Raw genomic sequence first — 13,001 nt, 5'->3', positions numbered from 1 at the left:
TATTGTTATTTTATTTGTACTTTTTATTATAGCATACTCGTAGAGTTCCAGAGCCTCCCAACACACATTTCAATGTACTATTGCTACTAACATTTGTACAAATGACAAATAAACTTAAAACTTGAACTTGAAACTTGTGTGTGCAAGTAAAACAAAAGTACTGGAACGTGGACTTCTGAGCTTCTGTCCTCCTTGCAAGTCTCCCACACTTGGCCCGACCTACCTTACTCCTTTTTACAGAGTGGAATAAAAATATGAACGTATTGCTGTGATCTCATGATCTGGTTCACTTTTGGAACTTGATGTCAGCGTTTGCACAGAGTAAGTAGCAGTGCTAACTGGTACGATCTGGACTCAGTTAAGACTGGGGGTGTGAGCACACATGGGAAAAATATAATTGTGTCTCATTGCTCCCAAAAAATGATGATAATTAATAATGATCAAATAATTTAGTTTGGAATTTTAGAGTTTGTAGACCATATGTTATATTACACTACAAATGTGTTACAGCAGCAAGTGAGGAGAGGTGGTGGGTGGAATAGTTTTGGAGCGAGACATCCAAGGAGCTTATGTTCAGGAGTCCATATAATTTTGACCAATGGTTATTTTATTTTTTCCCAATTTTTCCCCCCTAATCTAGTCGTGTCCAATTACCCTGATTGCATCCTCTATACTGATTCGACCCTTCACCGCTGACTGAGGACGCCTCTCAACTGACATACGCCCCCTCCGGCACGTACAGTTTTTTTCACCTGCACGAGTCGAGTTCATACACTTGACGGACACCGTGTATGGAGGGCCACACCCCCATCAGCATTATTCTTCAGGCCTGTGCAGGCGCCATCAGTCAGGGGCCGCAGTTGCACCAGTTACGAGGACCTATGATCCGAACCCTGAACAACAGCCAATCATTGTTCATGCTGCCGCTCAGCCCAGTCAGAAGGCAGAGCTGAGATTCGATACAATGTATTCGAAACCCCAACTCTGGTGCGCTAGCGTACTTTACCGCTGCGCCACCTGAGTGGCTGACCAATGGTTATTTTTTTAACCATATACACCAGGGGTTTCAAACTCATTTTCACCAAGGGCCACATCAGCATTATGGTCGAGTAATAGGGCCGGTTGTAATGTATCCTGCTGTGATTACAGTCTGCCTTTTAAGTCTTTTGTTGTTTTTCTTGGAGGCTAAATCCTTTGTTTGGTGTAAAAATGGCAAATTTATACTGTATATTTATAATGTATATCAACATTTATATTGTACTCCTTTACCACAGACACGGCCTCATAACACAAGAGACGTACCGCTTTTTCTTCTTGAAGCACAAACTTGTTTCCCATCTTTCATTAAATTTCCTCCTTCCGCTTCAATTTTCTCTTCTTGTACATTTTGGGATTATTTGTAAATATTTCTCAACATCACTTAGAGGGTTAGAAAACCGCCTCAGTAAAACGCTGATGTGGAAACACTGCCATCTAGTGGCGGGATGCGGTCACTTTGCGGGTCATAAAATCGGCCTGCATTGTGGGAGATGCAGTTTATGTACGATTTTACAGTGTATTTTAAGACAATCATGCGTCTTTTAAGCTCTTGCGGGCCACATAAAATGACGTGGCGGGCCGGATTTGGCCCTTGGGCCTTGAGTTTGAGTCAGGCATAACATTATCACCACCTTCCTAATATTGTGTTGGTCCCCCTTTTGCTGCCAAAACAGCCCTGACCCGTCGAGGCATGGACTCCACCAGACAACTGAAGGTGTACTGTGGTATCTGGCACAAAGATGTCAGCAGTAGATCCTTTAACTCCTGTAAGTTGTGAGATGGGGCCTCCATGAATCGAACTTGTTTGTCCAGCACATCCCACAGATGATTGATTGGATTGAGATCTGGGGATTTTGGAGGTCAAGTCAACACCTCAAACTGGTTGTTGTGCTCCTTACATCATTACTGAACCATTTTTGCTTTGTAGCAGGGTGCATTATTCTGCTGAAAGAGGCCACACCCATCAGGGAATACCAGTTCCATAAAAGGGTTTACATGGTCTGCAACAATGCTTAGGCAGGTGGTGCATGTCAAAGTAACATCCACATGGATGGCAGGACCCAAGGTTTCCCAGCAGAACGTTGCCCAAAGCATCACACTGCCTCCGCCGGCTTGCCTTCTTCCCATAGTGCATCCTGGTGCCATGTGTTCCCCAGGTAAGCGACGCACACGCACCCGGCCGTACACGTGATGTAAAAGAAAGCGTGATTCATCAGACCAGGCCACCTTCTTCCATTGCTCCGTGGTCCAGTTTCGATGCTCACGTGCCCATTGTTGGCGCTTTTGGCGGGGGACAGGGGTCAGCATGGGCACCCTGACTGGTCTGCGGCTACTTAAAGAATTTAAATCTGTACATTTTGTTAGACAAAAAGCACGTTTCATTCATTCATTCATTTATTGACTGTTTTACAACCTCTTTATCCTGATCAGGGTCGCGGTGGGTCTAATTCAATAGGCGAAAGGTAGGAAACACTCCAGTCAGGTCGCCAGTCCATCACAGGGCAGACAGACAGACACACACACACACACACACACACACACACACACACACACACACACACACACACACACACACACTCACACTCACACTCACACTCAGGGCAATTCTAGTAGCTTTAATTAACCGGGGGTGGCACGGTAGCTAAGTGGGTAGCACTGTCGCCTCACAGCAAGAAGGTCCTGGGTTCGATCCCCAGGTGCATGTTCTCCCCATGTCTGTGTGGGTTTCCCCCGGGAGCTCCGGTTTCCTCCCACAGTCCAAAGACATGCAAGTGAGGTGAATTGGAGATATGAAATTGTCCACGACTGTGTTCAATATAACCTTGAGAACTGATGAACCTTGTGTAATGAGTAACTACCGTTCCTGTCATGAATGTAACCAAAGTGTAAAACATGACGTTAAAATCCTAATAAACAAACAAACAAACAATTAACCTGACTGCATGTCTTGTCGGAGGAAAACGAAGGAAAACAAAGCACCAGAAAAAAAAAACTAATGCATCACAAGAAGAACACGCTAACTCCAAACAGAAAGGATCATCTGGACGGGGAATTGAACTCAGGTCCTTCTTGCTGTGCAGTGACAGCGCTAACCACTGTGTCACCGCCCAGCCCAGGCTCAATCATTTAGTCACAGCCAAAGAACATTTATAAAACTCATTGGAACCCCTAGTCCCAATACAAAACTCTTCAAACTCTACAAAACTTCAACTTTATTTTCAAAGCATGTAACAGAAATTACCAGCACGTCAAATTACTGACAAATGTGGTTGCATTTAATTTGCGTTTTTTTTCCACTTAGCATGTGTTGCTGAGCAATCCGGGGAAAATACAGGAATAGAAAAAAGACAAAATGTTTCCATAATGGAGCCGGTAAACGCTGCCATCTGCATTTAGGTCAAAAGATGATCTCATGAATCCAGTGAAGCGTCCATGTGTGATGGGTTTTCAGGTTATGTTGATGCATATGGATGGACAGAGAGGCATTTCTGCAATTAACACAAAATGTTTACTGGAGGGCAAAAAGAAAAACATCCCTGCTTATATAGAAACATATTCGGTCTCGTATGCACATAATGCCGACGACAGTAGCTCCCCCCATCTCCGTCTCTGTCTCCGATTCTGTCTGTATGCATGGTACAGTCATGCTGGGCAGCTTGACTGTTGCAGGGTCAGGCTGTACTCAGGGTGATGTAATCCTCACAGGATTGCTGGCAGGCCTGATTCACTGAGACTGATTGGAGATCAGTGGGGGGTCTCCCATCTCCGCTTAGTCACTGAACCGCCCGAGCACGGCGATCAGCATGATGTCTGTGGATAATGGTGCTGCTGAATTCAGACGAACACAAACTCCTATTCTTTACTGAGGCTAAATTGCGGTGAAATATTGTTACCTGGTGGTGGATGAGATATGTTTTAAATTAGCATGACATTTCTCTCCCTACATGAGGCTACATTCTAAAAACGTACAATTTAACTACAATCGATGATGTTTTATCTAAATAAATCTTAAATAGAAAAGAAAGCAATCAATAAAGCTCTATTACAATAATGTCTGAAGTTAATGCAGTATTTGCTAATGCTTTCTTTTATATATATATATATATATATTTTATGCATTTTCTCCCCTTTTTCTCCCTTTAAGTGCGTCCAATTGCCCGATTGCGTCATGCTTCCTCTTCACCAATGCCAATCCCTGCTCCGATTGAGAAGAACGAAGCTAACCCACGCCCCCTCCGACACGTGGGCAGCATGCCGTATGCATCTTATCACCTACACTTTGACGAGTGCAGTGCAGCTTAGTGTTGTGTATGGAGAGACACACCCTGAGAGCACTCTTTTACCATCTCTGTGCAGGCGCCATCAATCAGCCAGCAGAGGCCGTAATTGCACCAGTCATGAGAGAGAGACCCCATCCGGCTTAGTCCCGCCCATATCTGAACAACAGACCGTTGTTCATGTGGCCGCTCAGCCTTAACCGGCAGGCAGAGCTGAGATTCGATACGATGTATTCGAGATCCCAGCTCTGGTTCCAGCATGTGTTTTCACCGCTGTGCCACCTGACCGCGGCCTTTGCTAATGCTTTCTTTAACAGTCCCCTAAGTAAGGTACAAACGTCAAGTCCTTGGTAATTACTGTATGTATTCGTACATGCCATCCAACCCAAAATTGTACCTCACGCTTCAGACAATTCAGCTGTAATTAAATTAGACTGTACTTGTATTTACCATCTTGTTTCACAAATAATTACCTAGTACTTTGGAGTACCTTACACTTACCTGGTTAATACCTAGACCTTGTTGCATTTTTCCCTAATTTTCCTCTCAATGTAGTCAACGTTACTCCCAATCACCCGACTGCATTTCACTTCCTCTCTACTGATGTTGACTTCCACTCCTGACCGAGGAGAGTCGTGACTAACACACGACCCCTCCGACACGTGTACAGTAGCCGACTGCATTTTTTCACCTGCTTGAGGTGAATTCATATGAGACTCAGTCTTGCGCATAGAGAGTCACACACTAATCTCCACTATCCCGCGTCTCTGTGCAGGCACCATCAATCAGCCAGCAGAGGTCGTAATTGCAGCAGTTATGAGGAATCCCCTCCGACATCCAACACAACAAATGAGCCAAACAGTGTCCGTGTAGGCCCCTAGCCAGCCGATAGCAGAGCTGAGATTTGAACTTGAACTTTGAATTCGAGTTTGAGATGTCAGCTCTGGTGTGCTAGCGTTTTGTACCGCTGCGCCACCTGAGCGTCAAAACCTAGAACTTAGGGGACTGTAAAAGAAAGTGTTACACAGTATTTTATATCAGCAGTAATTATTATCTCTGTTAAAAGTTAATCTACAATCATGGCTCTGTTAATCATTGACCAGCCAATAGCACTGCTGTGATTTGAACCTGGATCTCAGCGGTGGTGGGTGAGCATAATATTCCACTGTGCCCCCCGAGCGCCTTCATTATTTATTTTATTTATTTATGATAAAAGTGTGTCATACAATCAAGTCTCTTTAAGATTACAGAACAGCTCAACTTATTGGGTAACACAACTCATTGAGTTGGTGGCACTGTCGCATCACAGCAAAAAGGTCCTGGGTTTGATTCCCAGATTCTTTCTGTGTAGAGTTTGCATGTTGGCCCCGTGTCTGCATGGGTTTCCTCCGGGAGCTCCGGTTTCCTCCCACAGTCCAGCAAGTGAGATGAATTGGAGATACAAAATTGTCCGTGATTGTGTTTGACATTAAAAACTTAAACTGATGAATCCTTTTTGATGAGTAACCACTTTAGTGAGTAACAACTCGTTAAAAGTGTGTAATTATTAAGGAATAAATTTTAGCATCATCAGCCTCATAACTCCAACACAAAATCTACAACAGATGTATTTTCCCAATTAGCAATCAAACACGGACAACCTGATAAGTGTAGTTCTACAATTACTGTTTCTCTGCATGCTTTGTTAGCCCCCTTTCATGCTGTTCTTCAATGGTCAGGACTCTCCCAGGACCACCACAGAGCAGGTATTATTTGGGTGGTGGATCATTCTTAGCACTGCAGTGACACTGACATGGTGGTGGTGTGTTAGTGTGTGTTGTGCTGGTATGAGTGGATCAGACACAGCAGCGCTGCTGGAGTTTTTAAACACCTCACTGTCACTGCTGGACTGAGAATAGTCCACCAACCAAAAATATCCAGCCAACAGCGCCCCGTGGGCAGCGTCCTATTACCGCTGATGAAGGTCTAGAACAGGGGTGTCAAACTCATTTTCACCGAGGGGGGCCGATTGTAACGTATCCTGCTGTGATTGCAGTCTGTTGTTTTTCTTGGAGGCTGAATTCTGCATTTATATTGTCCTACTTTACCACAGACACGGCCTCATAACACAAGAGACGCACCGTTTTTTCTTCCTGAACCACAAACCTTTTTTCACTTACATTAAATTTCCTCCTTATGCTGAATTTTCTTGATTATCTTCTTGTACATTTTAGGATCATGTGTAAATATGTGTAACATCATCTACTGGCAGGCTGTGTCACTTTGCACGTCACAAAATCAGCATGCATTTTGAAAGATGCAGTTTGTTTAGGATTTTACAGTGTATTTTTAAGACAATCATTCTGCCCTCACTAATAGTTTATCCCCCTTTCCCAGCTAGACAGACAGACAGACAGACAGACAGCTCCCTTCAGAATACAGTCGGTTTATTTGCTTCCCAGCTGTGTGATACACTGTGTGCATCAAAATGACGTAAAAAGACAAACAATAAAAACAATAAAAAACTTAATACAGTAAAAGCACCCAGCTGTAGTCAAGTGTTACATCTGGTACAATATGAGATTTAACCAAACGTAAAATAGCGCTAACGAGTTAGCATTTTAGTGATATACTCACTAAACATTTACAAACAACTGAGAATATAAACGCCACTACTTACAGACGATGCTTTGGTGTTATATTGCAAGATAATTATCTGTATTTATTTATTATTGTTTACATTACTACCCCGCGTTCTTTTGCAGTAAAAGTCACATGGCTACTCAGCGAGGGTCAAAGTTAGTTGCCATGACTACGATGTCAGCAGTTACCGGTTAAAGGCGCAGGAGTCCCATTAAATTATAAGCGCGTCTCTGTAACGACTCGAACCATCACAACAATCATACAGTCGTTTAAGCTCTCGCGGGCTACATAAAATGACGTGGCTGGCCGGATCTGGCCCGCGGGCCGTGAGTTTGACACCCCTGGTCTAGAAGGTGACCAACTCAAACAGCAGCAATAGATGAGCAATCGTCTCTGACTTTACATCTACAAGGTGGACCAACTATGTAGGAGTGTCTAATAGAGTGGACATCATTTCCTGGAGCTCACATGATCTTTTTGGAGGGAAAACGACTGTGGAAGATGAGCGGCTTATTAAACTCCTCATTTTAATGTTGTTTTTTTTCCACATTTTATCCTAAAAGTCTTATATGGTCAACCATAACATGTCCACCCTGTTATGGGATATATGAGAAAAAGCAACACGATTTGATCATTTTAAAAATAATCACACTAAAAAGCAGAGAATTCTTTGTCTGAATTCACTTTTATGCTAGTGTGGTTTTGCTCACTCGCTAGCTAATGGCTAATTTTATGTCAGAATGTCCACCCTGTTAGGGTCCACCCTGTTACAACCTAATACATGTGTAATTTAACTTGACCAATATTAGTTTGGCAAAGTATAACATGTGCTTTTTATAATAAAACATGAAAAACAAATTAAAAGTGTTTCATTTTCAAAAATTTTTAAGGTCCAAAAGGCACCCAATCCCAGGAATGACCCAGATGATAAATAAGATAAAAATAATAATAAATGTACTATAAAATGTGAGGACTTTATTCATATATAACTGTGTGTGTGAGACTGGCTGGAATGTTTATGTTTAAATTCTATGACACTGAAGCCTCTACATCCCCACATGGTTACTGTTGCTACGTCATGACCCTTCAAGTTTCTACTGTGATGTCATAGTTGCAGAAGTGTATATAAGGCAGCGAGCTGCTGCATTCTGATCATTCTGTGTTGAGACACTGAAGAGAACAGTTGCAACGATGGATTGTCTGTGGACATGGTTTCCGATACGCCGCCGGAGCTTTTCCAGCCCCGCCGAGCCAGAGACGCCCGACAGAAACAAGGCTAAAGAGGAGAAAAATGGAAAGAAAAAGTGGAAGAACATCTTCAGCAGGAACCGTAAGCCCAAAGATGCAGGAAAGCTGCTGACAGAGGGTCTGGAGGGCCAAGGTCCCCAGCAGCCAGAAGGTGTTGAGGGTCTGGAGCTACACTTCAGCTTGGAGGACCCTTCAGCTGATGAACTGGAGATCCGTGGCTGCCTTCGCTTTTCCAGCCTCGCCGAGCCAGAGACGCCCGACAGAAACGAGGCTAAAGAGAAGAAAAATGGAAAGAAAAAGTGGAAGAACATCTTCAGCAGGAACCGTAAGCCCAAAGATGCAGGAAAGCTGCTGAAAGAGGCTCTGGAGGGCCAAGGTCCCCAGCAGCCAGAAGGTGTTGAGGGTCTGGAGCTACACTTCAGCTTGGAGGACCCTTCAGCTGATGAACTGGAGATCCGTGGCTGCCTTCGCTTTTCCAGCCTCGCCGAGCCAGAGACGCCCGACAGAAACGAGGCTAAAGAGAAGAAAAATGGAAAGAAAAAGTGGAAGAACATCTTCAGCAGGAACCGTAAGCCCAAAGATGCAGGAAAGCTGCTGAAAGAGGCTCTGGAGGGCCAAGGTCCCCAGCAGCCAGAAGGTGATGAGGGTCTGGAGCTACACTTCAGCTTGGAGGACACTTCAGCTGATGAACTGGAGATCCGTGGCTGCCTTCGCTTTTCCAGCCTCGCCGAGCCAGAGATGCATGACAGAAACGAGGCTAAAGAGAAGAAAAATGGAAAGAAAAAGTGGAAGAACATCTTCAGCAGGAACCATAAGCCCAAAGATGCAGGAAAGCTGCTGAAAGAGGCTCTGGAGGGCCAAGGTCCCCAGCAGCCAGAAGGTGATGAGGGTCTGGAGCTACACTCCATGTTGGAGGACACTGCAGCTGGTTTACTGGGTATCTGTGCTGACACCAAGGCTGGAGCTCTGAAAAAAACCAGCCTGGATGAGACAAGGGGCGATACTGAGATCCCCCTGCCTGTGGAAGAGCTCGAATCTGAGGCTGAAGCTCTGAAAAACATCAGCCTGGATGAGACCAGGGACATCAGCCTGGATGAGGCCAGGGGTGATACTGAGATCCCCCTGCCTGTGGAAGAGCTCGAATCTGAGGCCGAAGCCCTGGAAAACATCAGCCTGGATGAGATCGGGGATGATGCTGAGATGCTCCTGCCTGTGGAGGAGCTCGATGCTGAGGCCGAAGCCCTGGAAAACATCAGCCTGGATGAGGGTAGGGACGATGCTGAGATGCTCCTGCCTGTCAGAGAGCTCGAAGCTGAGGCCGAAGCCCTGAATAACATCATCCTGGATGAGACCAGGGCTGATGCTGAGATGCTCCTGCCTGTGGAGGAGCTCGATGCTGAGGCTGAAGCCCTGAATAACATCAGCCTGGATGAGGGTAGGGACGATGCTGAGATGCTCCTGCCTGTCAGAGAGCTCGAAGCTGATGCCGAAGCCCTGGAAAACATCAGCCTGGATGAGGGTAGGGACGATGCTGAGATGCTCCTGCCTGTCAGAGAGCTCGAAGCTGAGGCTAAAGCCCTGAAACCAGGAAAGAAAACCAGGAGAGGAACCCGGGGACGCGGCCGGAAAATAAACTACAAAAAGAACGATAATAAAGGTAAATAAAAGTAAAAAGATCAACATGCGTCTACATACTGAAACCACTGTGGGATCTGATCTATCACTCTGATCACTCATCTGCATTCTGCACTTTTGTTTTAGAATCCAACATAATAAACGAGGTGAACGTTAAAGATGAAGCAGAAGCTGAGGTCGCTAAGGTCGCTGAGATCAAGAAGGTCCACCTTGATGAGAAGGACTCAACTGCTGATCTGCTGAATCCTGACCAACCTCTGGGTGAGGAAAGAAATGAGTGGATGGGTCGAGGTGACACTGAGAACACAATGATACAGAAGAAGAAGATCAGACGAGGCACTCGTGGCCGAGGCCGCAAAATCGACTACAAGAAAGACGCCTCTGAAGCACAAGTGAGTGCTTCAGGTTCTAATCATTAGACCAGAGCCGGTGAAGCTTCACGTCAACCTCATTGACGACTATATGTACAGTACTAAAACTAATAAAGTACAACAGTAAACGTTGATCTTGTGCTGTCTGGTTCTTTTTAAGTCTCTTTGTTTGTTTAATCGTTTTAGCCACAAAACCATTGACACGTTCGGCCTTACAATACCACTGCACGTCCACAAACTTATGCTAAGGCACCATTCATTACTTTTTATTGTATAACCCAGGCGTCCGCACAGTAAAACTCGTCCAGTGTCGAAAAATCGTTCATGATCAGAAATGCTGCATGAAGCAAAAGCTTCTCGGTACAGGAATCTGTCTGAAACGTCTGAGTGAAGAAGGGAAGAAGGTCACGCAGGTGAAGCTCATGAATCAGCCATGACAGTCGAGAATAAATGAAACGTCCTGAAGCAAACGGTCTCATCCACTCGGCATCTCGTATTTACAAACAGCGAGAGAGACGGGTGGCCGGCGCGCGGCCGAGCATCTCAGAGCGAGGAGATAAGGAAGGTCAGCGGGAGGATCCATCGATCTGTCGAACCTGAGCATCTCTTGCATATGAACTTGAATGACTCCCATTCTTAATCCATAGGGTTTAATATGACGTCGGCCCACCCTTTGCAGCTATAACAGCTTCAACTCTTTTGGGCAGGCTTTCCACAAGGTTTAGGAGTGTGTTTATTATGCTATGGAGTGACCATTCTTCCAGAAGCGCATTTGTGAGGTCAGAGACACTAATGTCGGACGAGAAGTCCTGGCTCACAGTCTCCGCTCTAATTCATCCCAAAGGTGTTCTATCGGGTTGAGATCAGGACTCTGTGCAGGCCAGTCAAGTTCTTCCACACCAAACTCGCACATCCACGTCTTTATGGACCTTTCTTTGTGCACTGGTGTGCAGTCATGTTAGAACAGGAAGGGGCCATCCCCAAACTGTTCCCACAAAGTTGGGAGCATGAAATTGTCCAAAATGTCTTGGTATGCTGAAGCATTAAGAGTTCCTTTCACTGGCACTAAGGGGCCAAACCCAACTCCTGAAAAACAAGCCCACAACAAACTTTACACTCAGCACAATGCAGTCAGACAGGTACCGTTCTCCTGGCAACCGCCAAACCCAGACTCGTTCATCGGATTGCCAGACGGAGAAGCGTTATTCGTCACTCCAGAGAACACGTCTCCACTGCTCTAGAGTCCAGTGGCGGCATGTTTTACACCACTGGGTCTGGGTTTGGCGGTTGCCAGGAGAACGGTACTTGTCTGACTGCATTGTGCCAAGTGTAAAGTTTGGTGGAGGGGGGATTATGGTGTGGGGTTGTTTTTCAGGAGTTGGGTTTGGCCCCTTAGTTCCAGTGAAAGGAACTCTTAATGCTTCAGCATACCAAGAGATTTTGGACAATTTCATGCTCCCAACTTTGTAGGAACTCCCAATAAGTAAATTCATGGTGTGTAGCAGTGAAACAGCAAGTCCTGATAAAGATCTGGGATGTAAATGGCATAGACTGTAATTAAAGAACGCTACTGTCTGGCTGGCTGTCTGACTGCAGGTCCAATAACATGCCTGGTGTGACTTTGAAGTAGCTGGGAGGTGATCTACAACAGAACAGGCAATGAACTGTTCACACAGGGAGCAGCATGGGACCAATAACCCTCTCTCCCACTAATCCCACACACTCATTCTCCAACAGCCAGCATCAGACTGGCAAAGAAAAGAGCACACGCATACTGATCAAAAGAGGCTCAGCAGGAGTCATGATCAGATCTCAGGGAGCATCTGCAATGAAGCCATTTTGTATAAGACTTTGAAAAAAAGCCAAGCAGCACAGCCAGTCGATGATTGTTTTGTCTGGTACCTGCTGTCAATCCTGAAGGGTGATTGCTAAAATGTTTTCTAGGAGAAATTGGATTTTTAACGTTCTGATAATTTGGCAGCTGAACATGCGGTTAGAAGGTCCGAGAGTCTGTTTTCTTCCATATGAATGCACTGATAGGGGGAGAAGAAAGTTTTCCCAAACTTAAAAGCCCTAAAATGATGAACACACGCCAATCAGTCATAACATTAAAACCACCTCCTTGTTTCTACACTCACTGTCCATTTTATCAGCTCCACTTACCATATAGAAGCACTTTGTAGTTCTACAATTACTGACTGTAGTCCATCTGTTTCTCTGCATACTTTGTTAGCCCCCTTTTACTCTGTTCTTCAATGGTCAGGACCCCCACAGGACCACTACAGAGTAGGTATTATTTGGGTGGTGGATCATTCTCAGCACTGCAGTGACACTTACATGGTGGTGGTGTGTTAGTGTGTGTTGTGCTGGTATGAGTGGAAAAAACACAGCAATGCTTATGGAGTTTTTAAACACCTCACTGTCACTGCTGGACTGAAAATAGTCCACCAACCAAAAATATCCAGCCAACAGCGCCCCGAGGGCAGCATCCTGTGACCGTTGATGAAGGTCTAGAAGATGACCAACTCAAACAGCAGCAATAGATGAGCGATCGTCTCTGACTTTACATCTACAAGGTGGACCAACTAGGTAGGAGTGTCTAATAGAGTGGACAGTGAGTGGACATGGTATTAACAAAAACTCCAGCAGGGCTGCTGTGTCTGATCCACTCATACTGCTGAGAATGTGCTGAGAATGACCCACCACCCAAATAATACCTACTCTGTGGTGGTCCTGTGGGGGTCCTGACCATTAAAGAACAGGGTAAAAGCAGGCTAAAAAAGTATGTAGCGTCAGTCACATACAGTCA

At 45.2% G+C, this 13,001-nt stretch overlaps 1 protein-coding gene across 1 annotated transcript; it reads left to right on the top strand.

Annotated features, from left to right (window-relative positions):
• The first annotated feature begins 8,109 nt into the window (after nucleotides 1-8,109).
• LOC134320100 (probable serine/threonine-protein kinase kinX) lies at nucleotides 8,110-10,324 on the top strand. The gene is made up of 2 exons (XM_063001411.1): nucleotides 8,110-9,843; nucleotides 9,948-10,324. Exons 1-2 carry the CDS (start codon nucleotides 8,130-8,132, stop codon nucleotides 10,238-10,240), a joined length of 2,007 nt encoding a protein of 668 aa, XP_062857481.1. The 5' UTR covers nucleotides 8,110-8,129; the 3' UTR covers nucleotides 10,241-10,324.
• The last annotated feature ends 2,677 nt before the right edge of the window (nucleotides 10,325-13,001 follow it).

Source organism: Trichomycterus rosablanca, chromosome 9 (genome assembly GCF_030014385.1).
Source record: "Trichomycterus rosablanca isolate fTriRos1 chromosome 9, fTriRos1.hap1, whole genome shotgun sequence".
Taxonomy (NCBI): Eukaryota; Metazoa; Chordata; class Actinopteri; order Siluriformes; family Trichomycteridae; genus Trichomycterus; species Trichomycterus rosablanca.
This window is presented reverse-complemented; position numbering and strand designations above follow the sequence as displayed.

Coding starts and splice junctions, on each gene's coding strand:
- LOC134320100 (XM_063001411.1), top strand. CDS start 8,130: ATGGATTGTCTGTGGACATGGTTTCCGATACGCCGCCGGAGCTTTTCC. Junction 9,844..9,947: donor CAAAAAGAACGATAATAAAG/GTAAATAAAAGT, acceptor CTTTTGTTTTAG/AATCCAACATAATAAACGAG.